The sequence below is a fragment of the Mirounga leonina genome, unplaced genomic scaffold, assembly GCF_011800145.1.
Source record: "Mirounga leonina isolate KUSES-001 unplaced genomic scaffold, KU_Mleo_1.0 Mir_200, whole genome shotgun sequence".
Classification (NCBI taxonomy): domain Eukaryota; kingdom Metazoa; phylum Chordata; class Mammalia; order Carnivora; family Phocidae; genus Mirounga; species Mirounga leonina.
In genome coordinates, this window is record NW_023270503.1 from 15,955,041 (window position 1) to 15,974,149 (window position 19,109).

At 43.6% G+C, this 19,109-nt stretch overlaps 1 protein-coding gene across 3 annotated transcripts; it reads left to right on the forward strand.

Annotated features, from left to right (window-relative positions):
- The first annotated feature begins 875 nt into the window (after window positions 1-875).
- On the forward strand, window positions 876-17,866 carry COIL (coilin). Of its 3 annotated transcripts, XM_035026779.1 has the most exons (7): window positions 876-1,141; window positions 8,297-9,407; window positions 9,531-9,617; window positions 10,044-10,091; window positions 13,040-13,109; window positions 16,132-16,220; window positions 17,693-17,866. In XM_035026779.1, exons 1-7 carry the CDS (start codon window positions 897-899, stop codon window positions 17,774-17,776), a joined length of 1,734 nt encoding a protein of 577 aa, XP_034882670.1. In that variant the 5' UTR covers window positions 876-896; the 3' UTR covers window positions 17,777-17,866. The 3 variants fall into 3 exon arrangements, with proteins under 3 accessions (XP_034882670.1, XP_034882671.1, XP_034882672.1); XM_035026780.1 differs by lacking the exon at window positions 16,132-16,220 and having other exon boundaries at window positions 17,693-17,778; XM_035026781.1 differs by lacking the exons at window positions 13,040-13,109; window positions 16,132-16,220; window positions 17,693-17,866 and adding an exon at window positions 10,727-11,205.
- The last annotated feature ends 1,243 nt before the right edge of the window (window positions 17,867-19,109 follow it).

The following is a 19,109-nucleotide window of genomic DNA, read 5'->3' on the forward strand; positions in this document are numbered from 1 at the left end:
AGGTATTATATTGCTCAGGTCTCTAAATTCCAGGAGGCACATGTAAAGCTCTGATTAATGGTTTTATTTTTATTTTATTTATTTATTTGACAGAGAGAGACACAGCGAGAGAGGGAACACAAGCAGGGGGGAGTGAGAGAGGGAGAAGCAGGCTTCCCGCTGAGCAGGGAGCCCGATGCGGGGCTCGATCCTAGGACCCCGGGATCATGACCTGGGCCGAAGGCAGACGCTTAACGACTGAGCCACCCAGGCGTCCCTAACGGTTTTATTTTAAAACGTGGATATTTACAACACACTGGGAATTGTATCTTTTCCAACTCTTTACAATGAAAAATTCTGTCAATTAAATGTATTGGGGGGGTGCCTGGGTGGCTCAGTCGTTAAGCATCTGCCTTCGGCTCAGGTCGTGATCCAGGGTCCTGGGATCAAGCCCCACATAGGGCTCCCTGCTCGGCGGGAAGCCTGCTTCTCCCTCTCCCACTCCCCCTGCTTGTGTTCCCTCGCTCGCTGTGTCTCTCTCTGTCAAATAAATAAGTAAAATCTTTAAAAAAAAAATGTATTGGGAGTTAATGTTTTTTGAAATTCTTTCCCGTGCAAAAGCAACTATCTTAGAAGACAACTACTGAGAAGTGCATGTTTATCCAGAGATCTGCCTAAATTCGGACCCTGCGCAGCGCTCAGCGGGAAAGGAATTCACTTACACTCTTCCCCAGCCCCGTGATGAACAGAATGGAATCGAATCAACCCCGCTCGGCGTTCTTGCCGGTCACGGAGCCTGTAGTAGCCACTTGGAGCCAATAGGGGGCATACGTTAAAAGGCCCCAGGGGGCGGGCCGCCGAGCACGCCTCTCGGTAGCCCTCTGGTGTCTCTCGGCTTCCGTTGAGCATCGGGCAAGATGGCGGCCTCCGAGACGGTTAGGCTACGGCTTCAATTTGATTACCCGCCGCCGGCTACCCCGCACTGCACGGCCTTCTGGCTTCTTGTCGACTTGAACAGATGCCGAGTGGTCACGGATCTCATTAGTCTCATCCGCCAGCGCTTCGGCTTCAGTTCCGGGGCCCTCCTGGGCCTCTACTTGGAGGGGGGGCTCTTGCCCCCAGCCGAGAGCGCGCGCTTGGTACGAGACAACGACTGCCTCAGGTGCGCGCCGCGGCGGGGTCGGGGGTGGCGGGGAGGGCGGCGGGCTGCGGACGCGCCTGCGCACGCCCGGGGCGCCGCGGCCCTCGGAGGCCGCGCGTGGGTGGGGGGTGTGGGGAGTGGGGGTGGGCGTGGGGTGGGGCTGTCAGGCGGCGCGTTTGTGAACCCAGGAGATGCTGATTGGTCTAGGCAGGCTTGGGGCTCGGGAAGCCGCAGGGTGAGGAGCATCCTTCCCCGCAGTGCTTCTGAGCCAGGTGATTGGTGGACCAGACTTGGAAAGACCCTGATCCCGTGCGTGGGCCGGGCCTGTGTTTCTTTCCGCCCCGATTTAGCGGGCACTCGCTTAGCGAGACGCTGTGGAGTGCGCTTGATGCAGAGGTGCCCGAGACCCGGCCTTCCCCTGGCGGCTGTCAAGGTCAGGTGCAGGGGAGCCCGGCAAACAGGAACAGTCGCGTTTTCTTCAAAGCGTGTGGTTCGTCCTACCTTAGTGCTTCTGCGAGATCTTCTCAGACTTACGGTGTCATTCTTGTCATAACGTGGGTGTTTTGTGGTTCTTTTAAATAGGTATTTGGGACCTTTTGGGTTGTGAATTGAGAAATAAAATAGTTTTAAATATGCTTTTGGAAATTAAAAAAATGGTACTGAGATGAGTATCAGGGAGCCGTTGTGGTATGAATTGCCCGTGTGTGGTTGATTTGTCTCAATAAAAGGGTAAGACATGATCGTATCAGTTTGGGTTTTTTGACTAATTTATTCAGGGCTTCTTTTAAAGCTCAGCTACAATGAAAAAATTCTAGAGTTACGAACCAGGCTACTTCCTCTGCTTGCTCTTTGTTGAATATTCTGTTCCTTAGAACATGTCAGATTTCATGAGATTTCTTCAGAACATCAGGGAATTCAGTTTGGATTAATAACTACATCTTTGTGTATGTGTGTCTCTTAAAATCAGGAATGCTGTGATTTGTTAAGAATGTGTTTAGCTGTTTCTAAAGATTTTATTTTTATTTATTTGAGAGAGAGAGAATGAGAGAGAGAGAACACCTGAGAGGGGATAGGGTCAGAGGACGAAGCAGACTCCCTGCCGAGCAGGAAGCCCGATGCGGGACTCGATCCAGGGACTCCAGGATCATGACCTGAGCTGAAGGCAGTCGCTTAACCAACTGAGCCACCCAGGTGCCCCTGTTTAGCTGTTTCTAAAGACAATTTGAAATGGTCCAAATTTCAAAAAGAGTTCTTTTTCCTTTTTCTTTCACTGTAATGGCTCTCCATTATTTCTGCAATTCAGGGACTACTTAAATATTACAATTCAATTGCAAGGACTGCCTCCCCTCCTATTAAGTTTACTTTCTGAACTATCCCCTGCCTAATGAATTAATAACTTGCTGCTCACTAACTGCAGTTATACCTCAATTAATGAATTAGCTGGGAATTATACTCTTTATAATGAAGTTAATGTCAAAAGCAACCCATGACAGCTGTTATAGGAAATAAATACAGCACAGTGGCGGGCAGAATTTCTCCTAAACACTTCAAATGCATAATTGTGATGTGGTAAGAAATACCTCTGCAGCTGGCTTCAGTGGTAAATGGGGCAGACCTTAGGAAAAAACTGAATTTGGAAAAATTTTGTATTTTTTTTTTAAGATTTTATTTATTTATTTGACAGAGAGAGACACAGTGAGCGAGGGAACACAAGCAGGGGGAGTGGGAGAGGGAGAAGCAGGCTTCCTGTGGAGCAGGGAGCCCGATGCGGGTCTCGACCCCAGGACCCTGGGATCATGACCTGAGCCGAAGGCAGACGCTTAACGACCAAGCTACCCAGGCGCCCCAAAATTTTGTATATTTTTGTGGTTGCCGGTTTTCAATCATTCTGTCTTCCAATTGATTCACCTTTCTTCGGAGCTACAGAAGAAAGCATAGTCTCTTTTCTTAGAGGTTCCTAGTATTGTTGGAGTGGACCAAAATAACTAGTTTCATGCTTCTGTAGATTACCTTCTTGTGTGATGCAGGCCCTCAGCCTGGATAATTATACTATGGTGTGCTGCTAAGTGCAGAGGATGATTGAGAGGAGAGAGATCATCATGGAACACAAATGGTCAGGGACTTTCGCAGTTCTTTGATGGACATGTTAGAAATGGAAATGTTAGATGGCCCAGGAGAGTTGTAGAGGCAAAAGCTAGACTGACTTGGTGAAGAGGTAAGTCTGACTGCAGAAGGATTCTGTAGGGGTTGCTGGGAGTACTGAGAGAAGTCTAATGAGGAAAGGTGGAGCCAGGTGGTAGGAAGCTTGAGAGGCCATTTCCCCATGGCCATTTCCTCACAGCCCATTCTCTCAAGCCCCCAGAATCTTTTTCTGCTCTGACAGACAAAAAAAAAAAACCTTATACTTCAAAATAGTTCAAGGTAAAAAGTCCCTTATTTCTCTTCTACATACTCTTCCCACACCCTACTCTCTGGAAGTATCCTTAGTTTAGTTTGGGCTCTGTCTTCCCAGATTTTTTCCATACATATGCAAACATACATACTTATACTTTTTTAAATACACGTGTCATCATAATAAACATATTGTCTGCACCTCACTTTTTTACCTAACATCATGGGTATCTTTCATTTGAGTGTATATAGTATGTGATGTACATCATTCTTTTTTTTTTTTTTAATTTATTCATTTGAGACACAGAGATACAGAGAGAGAGAGAGAGAGGGAGAGAGCATGAGCAGGGAGAGAGGCAGAGGGAGAGGGAGAAGCAGGCTCCCCGCTGAGCAGGAAGCCCGATGCGGGGCTCGATCCCAGGATGCTGGGATCATGACCTGAGCCGAAGGCAGACGCTTAACCATCTGAGCCACCCAGGCGCCCCCATCATTCTTTTTTTTTATTTTTTTATTTTTGCAAGCGAGAGATGGAGGGAATAAGCAGGGGGAGGGGCAAGGGGAGAGGAAGAAGCAGGCTCCCCGCTGAGCAGGGAGCCCAACGCAGGACCCCTGGGATCATGACCTGAGCCAAAGGCAGACGCTTAACCATCTGAGCCACCCAGGCGCCCTGCATCTTTCTTTTTAAATGCCATGTAGTATTCTTTTATATGACCATGTCAATTTCTTTAACCATCCTCTTACAAATGGACCTTTTAGGTTGTTATCTTCGTTCATTTGGGCTGCTATGATAAAAATACCATAAACTGGGTAGCTTATAAACAACAGGAATTTATTTCTCACAGTTCTAGAGGCGGGGAGTCCAAGATCAAGGTGCCAGCAGATTCAGTGTCTGGTGAGGCTTGCTTTCTGGTTCATAGATGGTACCTTCTCACTGTACCCTCACTGTGGAAGGGACTAGGGAGGATAGGGTCTCTTTTATAGGAGCACGAATCTGGTTCGTGAGGGTTCCACCGTCATGACCTAAGCACCTTCCAAAGTCCCCACCTCCTAATTCCATCACCTTGGCAGTTAGGGTTTCAACAAACGAATTTTACAGGGACCCAAACATTTAGACCATGGCATTTTGTTTTGTTTTAAGATTTTGTTTTTAAGTAATCTCTGCATCCAGCATGGGGCCCAAACACAACCCTGAGATCAAAAGTCACACACTCCATCAACTGAGCCAGCCAGCCAGCCCCTCCCCATGACGGTTGTTTTGTGTTTCACTGGTACATACCGCTGTAGCGAGCATCCTTGTACGGCCTTGTGTACTTGGGCAGTGGTTCAGCAGGATACATTCCTAGAATAGGTACTTTTTGGTCAGATTTTAAAATTTGGTAAGTACTGTCAAATTGGCCTCCAGAAAAGTTGTACAGGTCTGTATTTATGCCAACAATATATGAGTTACTTTTGTTCAGTATTGTGTGAAAGGTAAGAGAGCAGAGTGATTAAGAGTTCAAGGTCTGGAGTCAGAACCCTAGGTTTGAATCATGACTCATTAGCTGTGTTCCCTTGGTCAAGTACCTTAACCTCTCTGAAGGTGATAATGCAGCAGCCAGGCAGGAGGGAGGCTGCAGGGAACTGAGGGGACCCAGAGAGGGTGCACCTCTACCTTTTCATTCTCCTTGTTGGATTTCACCTCCATTTGGTGGGACAAATTTATTAAAAACCCGCCAACTCCTGTCCTCACTGGACTAACAATTGTTGTATTAATAAAAATTAGAGTTAGCATTTGGAGAGTACTTGCTCTGAGTCTGGCACTGCTGTAAACATAGATGGTAGCTCATCTGAGTGTTGTAATTATTATCACTGTCCCCAGTTTTACAAATGAGAAAGGTTGAGGTACTATTTAAAAATTCTACTTAAAGTGGGAGAAGAAGGATTTGAATCCAGTCACTTTGGCCTTGGCAGGCAGTGGGTTTGGGGTATCAGGCTGTGCAGTTGGGTGTGGCTGTATTTCTGTACGATAGAATCCTAGAAATGAAATTGCACATTTAAAGGGAGCGCCTTGCATTTTGGGGTGCCTCGGTGGCTCAGTCGGTTGAGTGTCAGACTCTTGGTCTCTGCTTAGGTCGTGATTTCATGGGTTGTGAGATTGAGCCCTGAATTGGGCTCCGCGCTCAGTGGGGAGTCTGCTTAAAGATTCTCTCCCTCTGCCCCTCCCCCACCTGCTTGGGCGCATGCTCTCTCTCTCTCTCTCTCTCTCTCTCTCTCATAAATAAATCTTAAAAAAATAGAGGGAGTGCTTCGCATTTTGATAATACCACCCAGCTTGCCCTGCAAAGAGTTTGCCTGAACATTGAAGAGTCTGTTTAAAAACTTCTTGGAATTAAATCTCTTTTATTGCTAATTACATAGGTAATTCTCTTTTTCTTTTTTTTTTTTAAGATTTTATTTACTTGACAAAGAGAGAGAGATAGAGAGAGCAGGAACACAAGGAGGGGGAGTAGGGGAGGGAGAAGCAAGCTCCCCGCGGAGCAGGGAGCCCGACATGGGGCTCGATCCCAGGACCCTGGGATCATGACCTGAGCCGAAGGCAGACGCTTAACGACTGAGCCACCCAGGCACCGCTTACATAGTTAATTCACTTCTGTTCGTACAAGGACGGCTACATTTGTTATCTGTGATGCAGGAAGAGAAATGAAGGACATTCCCAGGGAAAGTGTACACCCTGAAAGGAATGGTAACTCAGCAGACCCTAATGAGCCATTTCTTATCCTCTGGATGGCAGTTTGTCTCTCAATCTTACTGTGTTCCAAACGGGAATGATTCTCCCCAGGAACAGCAGAGAGTGAGTGAGGCTGTAACAATCACAGGACCTTTAAGCCAATATGCACAGATCCGACGTCTTCAGAATAGGTGAGGTGATGCCAACGGCGGGGTTTTGAAAGCGTGAAGGTGTTGGAGCCTCCTCTGAATGGCAGCAGGTGCTGTGTTCCGGTGATTTAGTAAACCACAGGACTGAACGGAGAGTCTTGCAACCATTTTCAAAGTTTGATGGGAAATTTGGTCCTAACTGGTTGCCTCAGGATTGAAGCTTGAATCATAACATTGCTAGAAGTAAAACCAATTTCTCAAGAATGTCAAGGGACAATCCAATAGACAGCAAGTTCCCCAGTAGTTCTTAGATTCACAGGATGCCAACCTATTTTTTGCCCATTTGAGAATTACTTGCTTGCTGCTAGATGCTGAGGTCCATCCTGGAAATGGAGAGTAATGTGTTTTTATAAATTAAATCCTTGATCTTGCAGACTTTTATTTCTGTCTTTATCCCGATATCAGTAGCTTTGATTTTACTTTGATTTGTATGCGTCTGTGTATTTGTGTATTCTGAAGAATAATTGTGGATTTTTTTTCAGCTACCACATTGTGATAAATCACAGGATTACTATCCCATAAAAAATTGTTTTTAAATGCCTGTATCTTCTTATTCCCCAATTATACTTTTTTTTTCAAATATGATTATCTAATCTTTCTGTGGTCACTAAAAAAACTTGATGAAATATATAGCTGGATATAAATGTATTAAAAGTATAATGTCTGTTTTTAGCAGGCAATTTTAAACACCCGCTATGTACTTGACACTGGGGACAGTCCCTCATTGGACTGCACAAAAAACAGAATTAGCTGTTGCCAGTTCATGGAACAACAGAATTTCTTTACTATGATAACAATTTTGGATGGAGTGTGTTAGGGTTCTCCAGAGAAACAGAAACAATGGCGATAATAGATGTATATATATAGATATGAACTTACTATAAGGAATTGGCTCATGAGATTATGGAGGCTGAGAGGTCCCAAGATCCACCGTTAGCAAGCTGGAGACCCAGGAGAACCAATGATATGGTTGCAGTCCAAGTCCGAAGGCTTGAGATCCAGGGTGTTGATGGTGTAAGTTCCAGTCCTAGTTTGAGTCTGAAGGCAGGAGAAGGCTGAGGTCCCAGCTCAGACAGTTGGGCAGAGAGAGGGAATTCCATTCAGGCCTTCCGTGGATTGGGTGAGGCCCACTCACATTGGGTTGGGCAATCTTTTGACTTAGTGTACCAATTCAAATGTTAATCTCATCTAGAAACACCTTCATAGACAAACCCAGAACAGTGTTTAACCAAATCTCTGGGCACCCACGGCCCAGTCAAGTTGATACATAAAATAAATAATCACAGAATTGAATTTTACAATGGCTTGTCACTATCCCAGAGAACATAACTTGTTAGAGGATTTTTTCCTAAATTTCAACAGAATAAAAGTAAAATCGGATTTTAAGAAAAAGCAGCCCACATTTAAAAACAAAAATGGATACTCTGCATTATCACCATTTGGGATAAGCAGTCTAATAGAGTGGAAAGATCGTGAACTTTGAAGTTAGACAAACGGTGGTTTGAATCCCATTTCTACTGCTTATCAGCTGTGGATCTTGGGCGGGTTACATGTCTGAACTGTAATTTTGTGATCTATTTTAAAATGAAGGATATCTACTTCATGGTGGCATTTAGATTAGAGAAAAGGTCTAGAAAATATTTGGGATGCAGTAGATACACAATAAATAAAACTAGTCATTTGAAAGTTGACCGTAAGTGATACCATATAGGCCATTTTGTCAAAAAGAGTCTTTTGTCCTTAAGTGATTTGACATTTTTTCATTGCCTAGTGGCAATGATAATATACAACCATCCCAATATATAACTGTGTCCTGGAGACGTGCTTATGAATTACTCACTGTGGCTTTTTCTCTTGTTGTTTTGATAGAGTTAAATTAGAAGAGAGAGCAGCTGCTGAGAACACCGTGACCATCAAGAATGGTGATGATAGTCATTTATTACCTAAAAAAGCAAAGAAGAGGGCATTTAAGTTGGAGGAGGGTGAAGAAACTGAACTAGATTACAAAAATTCGAAGAAGCGTTGGAAGAAGCAAGAGAACAATAATGATAAGACCTTGGATCTAGAACCAAAAGCTGTCATAGATCTGAGTGTGAGGAAAAAAAGCAAGAGGAAAAACAAAGCCATGTGTAGTGTAGTGGATGGTGATGACGAAGAAACCAAGAGAAAATCACCAAAGAGAAAGGAGAAATGTGAATATAAAAAGCAGACAAAGAACTCCAGGTCTTCCAAAGCACAGACAGTGAAGGACTGGGCCGCCCCGAACTGTGGTCCTCCGAAAGGCTCACCTGCTAGAAACAGCCTGGTCAAAGCCAAAAGGAAAGGTGGCCCGGGCATTAGTACAAAAGAGAGTCCCATTTCCTCCTCAGAGTCCGAGTCTTACCATGAATCAACCAGCGATGGTCTCAGCCATGTCATCTTGGAGGTCAGAAATTCCTCAGAGAAGATATCAACTGAGTCATCAAAGGAGGGACCCTCTACCAAAAACACAGCTGCAAACAAAGTGGCCGCCAAAACTGGCTTTAACTCTACTGCTGTCAAGGGCAAGACAACCAGAACATCGTCTTCTAGTTCAGACTCTAGCTCAGAGTCAGACGACCAGTGCACGGTGTCCAAGAGCACCCCGGAGCGTGCTGCCGGGTTCCTGAAGCCGGTAGGCCTCTTTGCAGGACGAGGCTGTCCGGGCCCAGGGCCCTGCTCCCAGACTCCCGGCGCTGCCCCGTGGAAGCATTCTGAAGCCAACGGTGCCAGACCCGCCCCTCCTGCCCCTCCTCCCAACGTGACTCTCCCCGCCAGTTTGGGAAGAGGTTGGGGGAGAGGAGAGGACCTTCTTTCTTGGAGGGGAGCTAGGGGGCGGGGGATGCGGGGGAGAGGCCGAGGCCGAGGGCAGGCCGTTTCCTTGGTGGTAAATAGAAACGCCGAATATCAGAAGCACCAGCAATTAAATGAAATGGTCACGAACTCATCTACTATTATCCAGGCAAGTATGATATCTCCTGAGCGTACCTCTTCCCCTTCTCCCACAGGGTGTGTCTGGAGTGGGGGTCACGGGTTCGCTTTTTTTCACCATTAACAGAGTCCCATGACTAATGCTGTTTTTCAGAATCCAGTAGAGACACACAAGAAGGACTACGGTTTGTTACCACTGTTAGCAGCTGCTCCTCAAGTTGGAGAAAAGATTGCATTTAAGGTATATTTTAAAACCACAACAATTACAACAAAAAAGATTATCCTCCCTCCAAATAAACTTACTCATTAGTAGCTCAGGATTATGTATGTATATGTATGTAGACCCTTCCAGATCATATCTGTCCTGTTCTCATGCCTGGCACATAGTAGGTGCCTACTTATTATTTCGTGAATGAATAAAAATGGCTTAGCCCAATGTCTGGAACATAGCAAGTACTCAATAAAAAAGGCTCTACATATCACCAGCCACCCCCCAACATCCCCCAAACCAAAGAAACCTTTCCCACTGGAACCCCTGTTTTGCCATAGGTTCATGGTAGGGCCCCCAGAGTGGTGGGGTGGGCGCCCCAACCCGGCACATTTTCTCAGGGGCAGAGGAGAGGAACCGCAGAGTTTGTGTATTTGTGGGCTCTTTCTTCTTTTGTAGCTTTTGGAACTAACGTCTGATTATTCTCCTGATGTCTCTGACTATAAGGTAAGGCTTTTTATTTAAAACTAACTGTTAGTATTTTGAAGAAGCTAAAGTCGTATTTAGTACTGCTAATATGGATAATTTTGCTTTTTTGGAGTAAATAATGTTGTAAAGTAGAAAATGGGAACATTATCAAAATGTAAACTTTTTTTTTTTTTTTAAGATTTTATTTATTTATTCATGAGAGATAGAGAGAGAGGCAGAGGCAGAGGGAGAAGCAGGCTCCCCGCGGAGCAGGGAGCCCGATGCGGGACTCGATCCCAGGACCCTGGGATCATGACCTGAGCTGAAGGCAGACGCTTAACCGACTGAGCCACCCAGGCGTCCCAAAATGTAAACTTTTTAATAATATCACTGTGGAGCCCCCCAGTGTTGTTTTCCTTACACTTGGGGATGAATGTAGGACAATGACGAGGTTTAATTTTTTTAAGTCATTTTCTTCTAAACCAGCTTAGACATTTGCAAGCTTATTTGAATGCCACTCCCCCAGGATCCTAAACTTTGAAAGGAAATAATAAATAGCTCTCAGCCAGAAAATTTGATTATTTTCATCATAGGAATCTATTTTATATAATTGTGAATTACTGCAGATTCTTACGGTCTAACATGGCCCCTTTTGCATTATCCATTAACCACAGGTAATTCACAAATATCATCCTTGGAATTTATTCACTAAACATCTGTGTGGGACTTCACGTTGGTATGAGCTTTATCATAGTTCAGTAAAAGCTTAACTCCAGTGGGATTACAGAATCACATGTTTCTTTCCCTTTTTCACCCATTCAAAATTTTGTTCAAATGCATAATTTCTTATTTCGATGTAATATGTGGAATATAAGTCCATTTAAAAAATGATTGATAATGTTAACACAGTAATACAGAGAAAGTACAAGGAGATTTGATTTAATCTGAGTTGATACCTTGGAAGACTTTTTTTTTTTTTTTTAAACCTTGGAAGACTTTTAAAATCCTGGTAAGAACCTTTCCTCAAAAGCAGACTAGAAGAAGAATCAGTTCATGAAAGGGGTTTGGTAGGTCAGTTGTAGGTAATTGGTATTTTATCACATTTTTCATCTTAGCCCTTTATTATAGGTGACATATAAGTTATCATCTAAAGCAGGATACTTGTGAATGAAAAGGATTAATATTATATTAGTAACTATCCTGGGGGCGCCTGGGTGGCTCAGTCGTTAAGCGTCTGCCTTCGGCTCAGGTCGTTATCCCGGGGTCCTGGGATCGAGCCCCGCATCGGGCTCCCTGCTCGGCGGGAAGCCTGCTTCTCCCTCTGCCACTCCCCCTCCTTGTGTTCCCTCTTTCGCTGTGTCTCTCTCTTCAAATAAATAAATAAAATCTTTAAAAAAAAATAAATAAATAACTATCCTGGAAGGAAATATAAATGGACCTGTCTTGGGCAAACTGGGATGTTTTGTCACCTTACAGTAGATAAAGACTTTAATTCTGTGATATATGGGGAGATAGATAAATACAGAATTCATATGTCCTACAGCCTCTACAAATTATAAGTCTAGGTGATACTTATTTTTTAAAAAAATGCATATTAAATCAGTGTTGGTCATCACAGTTATTAGCCTGGAATGCTATTTGCTTACTTTCCCGGTATTTTTAGAACTTTCTGGAAATTATTTTCAAAACCATTTGCAGAGTGAAAATCAGTCCCAGTTTTTGCTTTGACCTCAAGTGCTGCTATCTAGCTTGATCACTGGCTTTATTCCTGAAGCTTGTCTTCAGAAGTCAAATCTGTCTTCAAAGAACGTAGTCTCCTCTGCTCCGACCCTGTCTCACGTGTACGCACCTACCTGCGGGATTTTAATCGATGGAGGAGACTGAGCGACACCGCAGAAGTCAGTGCAATGAAGAAAGAATTTCTTACTTATATTTCCCGAGGGAGCAGGGAATGCATATCATGCGGGCCCCTGGGGGAAAGCGTCCCTGGGGGTCGTCATTCAGAGGCAGAAGCAGGAGTGAGGAGAAGGCCTGTGCCAGGGCCTTTATTGGGGTTTCCGTGGGATTGGCAAGGCAGGATGGGGGAGGTAGTTTAGGATTGGCTAGTTTGAAGAATTAGCAGGCTTTGGGCTATAGGGGCTGTCCCTAGTTGTGTGGTACTTGCCTCTGGGATGATTTAGACCAGGGAAAATACTGGCTTGAGGTGTGGGAGTTTTATTTCTCCTACAGGTTGATTTATTTAAAAAAAATTTTTTTATAAAGATTTTATTTATTTGACAGAGAGAGGCAGCGAGAGAGGGAACACAAGCAGGGGGAGCGGGAGAGGGAGAAGCAGGCTTCCTGCTGAGCAAGGAGCCCTATGTGGGGCTCAATCCTGGGGTCCTGGGATCATGACCCGAGCCAAAGGCAGACGCTCAATGACTAAGCCACCTAGGCACCCCTAAAAAAATTTTTTTAAGACTTTATTTATTTGAGAGAGAGAGAGCATAAGTGGGGGGTGAGGGGGGCAGAGAGAGAGAAGGAGAAGCAGACTCCCTGCTGAGCAGGGAGCCCGATGCAGGACCCTGGGATTATGACCTGAGCCGAAGGCAGACGCTTAACCAACTGATCCACCCAGGTGCCCCTAAAAAAAGTTTTAGTATTTTTTTTTTTTAAAGATTTTATTTATTTATTTTGACAGAGAGAGAGACAGCAAGAGAGGGAACACAAGCAGGGGGGAATGGAAGAGGGTGAAGCAGGCTTCCCGCTGAGCAGAGAGCCTGATGCGGGGCTCGATCCCAGGACCCTGGGATCATGACCTGAGCCAAAGGCAGACGCTTAACGACTGAGCCACCCAGGCGCCCCCAAAAAAGATTTAGTATTGAGATAAAATTTATATAATGTAAAATTCACCATTTTAATTGTTTTAAAGTGTATAATTCGGTGGTTTTAGTATATTCTCAATGTTTCACATGTTGGTTTTTGACTTGGACTTTTATTTTTGAAAGGAAGGAAAAATACTAAGCCACAATCCAGAGACCCAGCAAGTAGATATAGAAATTCTTTCATCCTTACCTGGTGAGTCTTCTAGAAAAGAATTTGAAAATTTAGGCTCTTCATATCTACGTTGGTTTCTAAATAGCTTTTATACCCAGGAGCTGCTCTCTGCCTTGGCCTCTGTGACCACCTCTCCCCTACCCCTGTGGGCACAGAGCAGCTCTGGGGACCCGCACTCCCTCTAGGGGAGGTGTATGTCCACTGAGGGTTGTTGGAGTTGTTTCCAAAGCTGTTAGGCAAGTTGTTCTTATTCCTGTAATTATGTAATTTCATAAAAATGACATAAACTGATGAGCACTGATTGCAAAAAGAATTATTTCTATGAAACCCAGATTGAATGCTGACCCAAGAGTGTAACTAAGAAATTTATTGAATTATGGATCTGCCAAAAGAGATTGGGAGGAATCTGGTAAAAATCTAGGAAGATTCTGAACTTAGACTGCCTTGCTAGTGTTTGCATTCTTGCATCCCTTTAAAAAAAAACTTAGAACTTGTAATTGTAGAAATTGCAGACAGTATATGGTTTATAAAAGAAAGATAACTCTAATCAGCAGGCTCCTAAGACCTACTCAGCTCTATTTTAAAAGAATTGGTTTCTTTTAAAAAACATACTTTTGTGTGTGAAGTCAAAATAAAATGTCTGAAGTATATGTGCATGCCTACTCTCACATATTATTTCAAATGCTTCCCTGCTTTATCCCTGATTCATCTCACCTATTATTGGTTCTAAAATCCGGGAATAAGAGAGCTTTTACTGTATATGGCTTCACTTGGGTTGTGTTGTAGGGGTCCCTGGCCAGAGAGCAGGGGAGATCCCTTTTTCTTTTTTTTAAAGATTTTATTTATTTATTTGAGAGAGAATGAGGGAGAGCACATGAGAGGGGTGAGGGTCAGAGGGAGAAGCAGACTCCCTGCCGAGCAGGGAGCCCGATGCGGGACTCGATCCAGGGACTCCAGGATCATGACCTGAGCCGAAGGCAGTCGCTTAACCAACTGAGCCACCCAGGCGCCCGAGATCCCTTTTTCTTAGCAGGCCCTAAGGCAATTAAAATGTTAAGTAAATGATTAGATATAACTTAAATTGGTTTTCCAGCTTTCTTCTGATTAGGTTTTATTTGAAGAAATCTCCCTGCCTAGGAACGGTGGACAGAGAAGTTTGTCCATGGTCAGATTCCATGGATACAGCCTGATCACTGCTTGTCAGGTGATTGGCAGTGAGAGCATCCAACTGGAACTTTTCTTCTTTGGAGTATCTAGAAGTGGCTTTATCTGTTCACTAATAGAAATACAGGTAGTCCTCGCTTTGCATGGTTCTGATACATATATCTGTAGGACCTTTAGTTACCATGGTTTGGTTAAATAACACCAGTTCCCAATGACATTAGGGATGCTGTTAGCTGTGAATAACTGCTAGCTTTTCGGTCCACAGACGACTATGTCAATAACAGGTGCACATCATGGTCAGTGGCCAGTCATGTCACTTCCAGGTCTCCCGGTGATTGGTCCCTGTGCGTCTGTTACTCCACATGCAATGCGTGTACTTGTGCTGCCTCCTTGACTCTCAGGGATAAACCCACATGGCATTTTACAAAAATGGACGTTGAGGTAGGGAATTGGTCAACAAGGCTGAAAGTACAACAAAGAAACAAAAAGCGATGATCCTAGAGGTGACATCCAAGTGGAATTCAAGTGAAGTGGGGTCAGAAGAAACAGCTGACCGTGGGGATGTTGGCACTGCAGTTCATGGGAACTTCTTGACATAAATGAGGAAGGATGGTGGTGACAGAAGGGATGAAGAGGTCCCCAAGGTGACATCAGCAAAAACGTCACACAGTTGCAAAAAAGAAGCAAAGAAGCTCTAAGAGCTATTTCATGATGATGTTAAGAGCTCGAAGGATAAAATACTGAAAGCTGATGCACACTTAGAAAGGAGCCTGCTGCTTCTGCAAGGTGTAGAAAAGATTCTCACTCGGTGTTGTCGTTATGTGACAGGAAGGCGAGCACTGTTCAGACCACCCTTGATAATAGCATATTCTTTTCTTTTTTTTAAGATTTTTATTTTTAGGGGCGCCTGGGTGGCTCAGTCGTTAAGCGTCTGCCTTCGGCTCAGGTCATGGTCCCAGGGCCCTGGGATCAAGCCCTGCATTGGGCTCCTGCTCAGCGGGAAGCCTGCTTCTCCCTCTCCCGCTCCCCCTGCTTGTGTTCCCTCTCTCACTGTCTTTCTCTCTGTCAAATAAAAAAATAAATTCTTTAAAAAAAAACCAAACAAACGATTTTTTTATTTTTGTGTCTTCTCTACACCCAAAGCGGGGCTCGAACTCACGATCCCAAGATCTAGAGTCGTATGCTCTACCGACTGAGCCAGCCAGGTGCCTGGATAAGTTTCTTAACAAAGAAATAGAACACTAATTCTGTCTTTCTGGTGGTTTAGATTACAGTGTACTAAATAAGTATTAGTTTTGCTACTTTTCATCGCTCAGTACAGTAGAGGTTTTAATGTTTCGACAATTTTTAAAATGTCACGGAACCATCATAATTTTCCCTGTTGATTATTCAGATTGTTCTACATAATTTCAGCCTACATGGTCATTTTTATGACCCTGCACTACCATACAAAGCGAGGACTGCTGTATTACCAAGTAGTAAGTATGTTTAATTTCTGAGGACAGAGCAAGGTAGACAAATTTTGCAGTTTCAGATTACCTTTCCCGGCTGGAACATATCAGTTATCTTTTGGATTATCTAATGGTTACACATAATCTTTTCTGAGAGTACTGGTAACAGTGTATCAAGCTCATTTCTTTTTTCGACGAAGGAGAGATTGTCTCTGATAAATGGCCAAGAAGCTCTCGTCTGCTGTTACAGCGTTTTCTAAGGGTCTCCTGTCACTGAGCACTCCATCCTTTCATGTGTGTACCCAGCCTCCACATCAATGGACAATTTGTTTGTGGTTGTTTTTCTAATGATATAAATTCCCTGTAGAGGAACATTTTCACTACTGGGAAATGACTTATTGTCTCTCCTTCCTACCGTCTGGTTTCAGCCATGAAAGAACCTGGGAAATTTGATTTGGTTTATCACAACGAAAATGGAACTGAGGTAGTGGAGTATGCTGTGACGCAGGAGAAGAGGGTAGGCGCGCTTCTCTTCTTGGGGTCGCTTGGTCGTCTGTTCTCTCGACTGGCTGCTGGCAGTCTGGAAGGTGACATTGAGGCTTCCTGAACTGCCTGTATTAAAGTCATAAAAGATCTTGGCCCTGGGATCTCTGGTCTGCCTACAGGGTGGCAGTTTCAGTGCCCAGTGCCAGGTTAGGGTGCCATCTTGGATCTCAAAGAGCCTACAGGACGAGGTGCACGAACAACGAAGTCTGATTGAAGACTGTAGAGTTGCATAAAAACATAGTTATGTAAGGGCTTCAGTAGAGAAGAGTAGCGTTTTTAAAAACTTTATTGATATATACATTGAGAAAAGTATGTATAGTATATAGCTTGAAGGATTGTCATAAATGAACGTACCCATGTCACCCGCACCTGGGTCAAGAAGCAGAACGTTAACAGCCCCCCTGGAAATCTCCATCATGTCTCCTTGCAGTCACTACTATCTCCCAGATGTTACCGTGATTCTGTCTTTTGACTTCTGTTTAAATCCTTAAATTGCCATTTTAGGAAATACCTGGTTTAGAGCTTTTAGGCAGCCAGACTTCCAGAGTTGCTGACAAGGCTATGCTAGCATTAAACTAAATAGAATTTATATTTAAGAAAATGCTTCCTCTTAAGGTGTTTATATTTGAAATGTTATGGATATTATTCTGTAACTTTCAGTATTGCAAACTCACATTTTAGAAATGTAAACTTGTAGAAACCCTAACCAGACTGTTTTCCTTTGTCTTTAGGATAGATGACACTCTTAGGGATTTATTCCAAAAACACATTTTTAGGGTCTATGGTAGGATCAACAGATTTGGCCAAGTCTCCTGAACTTCTTTATTTGCAATGTATGCCTCTTCACTTTTTTGTTGAAATGTATTCTTGGAAACTACATTGGAAAATTAACCTTGGACTCCTCTCTAGGCTTTATTAAACTGGGGCTTGAAGCAGAGCTACCGTTCTCTGACGCTAGATGGCCCTCATGGTTCGTCCACATGGCCGAGTGTTAGCATTTGTTCGCTCTTGGTAAAACATGAACTGCCTCCTAGTTTTAGGCCGTACAGGATAGAGGTGTGCAACCGAGCATAAGGAGTCCACTGATAACCCTTAAGGGCCACATCTGCCTGTGAAGAGTCTGTGGGCTGCTGAGCCACAGGGTCTGTTGAGCAAATCCTATTGACCCTGGGTAACCAGCTGCCCCACAACCCAGCCCAGCCCATCCCTACCCTTGCTGGAAATGAAGGAAAGGTGAAATGTGTTTAATGTAAAGTGTAGTTGCATTCTAGGTAAACAGTTCTTTTACCTTAATTGAATTCAGCTTACTGGGACTCAGATCATTCCAGGTCTTCAACCATTCTGCACAAATGGAAATTTACTTGACTGAAGTTTTTAACCGACTGAAACCTGTATGATGTCCAAATGAAGCCTCTAAACCAAATATTTTGTGTTTTTCCTCAGATCACTGTTTTTTGGAGAGAGCTGATTGATCCAAGATTGATTGTTGATTCTCCAAGTACCATACCAAGTACAGAGCCTGCTTGAGGATGACCTCTCCACCTCATAGTTTATGAATGTCTTGTTGGTGAAAGTGACTATAATCTGAACTTAAAAAAAAAAAAAGATTTGAAAGTTGTATGCATTTTTTTGTTCACTTTACTGCATAGGAAAAAATCTACCTCATCATTTAAAATAACATGGGTGTTGCTTTTTGTAGATCTTTTTTTTTTTTTCTTCTTCCAGGCTTAATTCCAGTAACAAAATTTAAAACATGACATTCCCTGCAGGCATTGTTGCATATCAGTATATATGGTTTCTTCTCTTTTTTATTTATTTTTTGACCATCAAGTAGCCATCGTCAGTAGGAGTTTATAACACCAAGTACAAGAAAATGCTGCATATCTTGTCTTAGTACGTTTTATTAAGTAACGTTTTAAAACATGAAAGCATGTTACTTGACCTAATTTTTTAACATTCGGGTTGTTCCATTAAATATGGAACATCTTATAAATTGCAAGTATTTTATAATTGTAACTGTCAAGAATTAAAAAGTAGCTGGGTTTGTTGCAGGCAATGAGTTAAGGAATCCTTTCACATTTTTCTCAGCTTTAAAATTGAGGATTTTCAGAGCCCTGTGTAGAGCAGTGAAAATAAGACCTCGTGTGTTTGCCTGGGATAAACTGGTGTTCCACCTGGGTGAGGGGATCTCCTATGAGTTCAGACCAGGGAACGTGTTATCTTGCTGCAAGATCCCAAGCACCTGGCTGAGTGAGGACTGAACAGAAACTTCAGTTTCTGTTATTATTCAACACAAAGCTAAAATGGCTAAATCTATACTGTGAAAATTGCTTCCTTTTAACAAAAGATCAGGTTCCTCCTTCAGCTTCGCAGATTTTTAAATAAAACCATATTGAACTAAACTTCCATGCTGAGTCATCATGTTTAGTTGAGTATTGCAAATTGCTGTCTTGTTTCACAATAACGCGAGAGAGAGAAATGTTCTGGGGAGGAAGTTTTGTTTTGACTGAAGAGTCTGGTGTTGCACAGTTTAGTCCAATGAGATTCATCAGATGTAGGAGCTGTTGGGCCGGTGATGCTGTCAACTTTTAACCTGCATGACATTGATGTGTATCAGATGGGGATTTATTGATTTTTTTCTTTAAAGATTTTATTTATTTGACAGACAGCGAGAGAGGGAACACAAGCAGGGAGAGTGGGGGAGGGAGAAGCAGACTCCCTGCTGAGCAGGGAGCCCAGTGCTGATGGGGGCTTGATCCCAGGACCCTGGGATCATGACCTGAGCCGAAGGCGGACGCTTAATGACTGAGCCACCCAGGCGCCCGGATTTATTGATTTGTAATGAGAAGTATTACTCCAG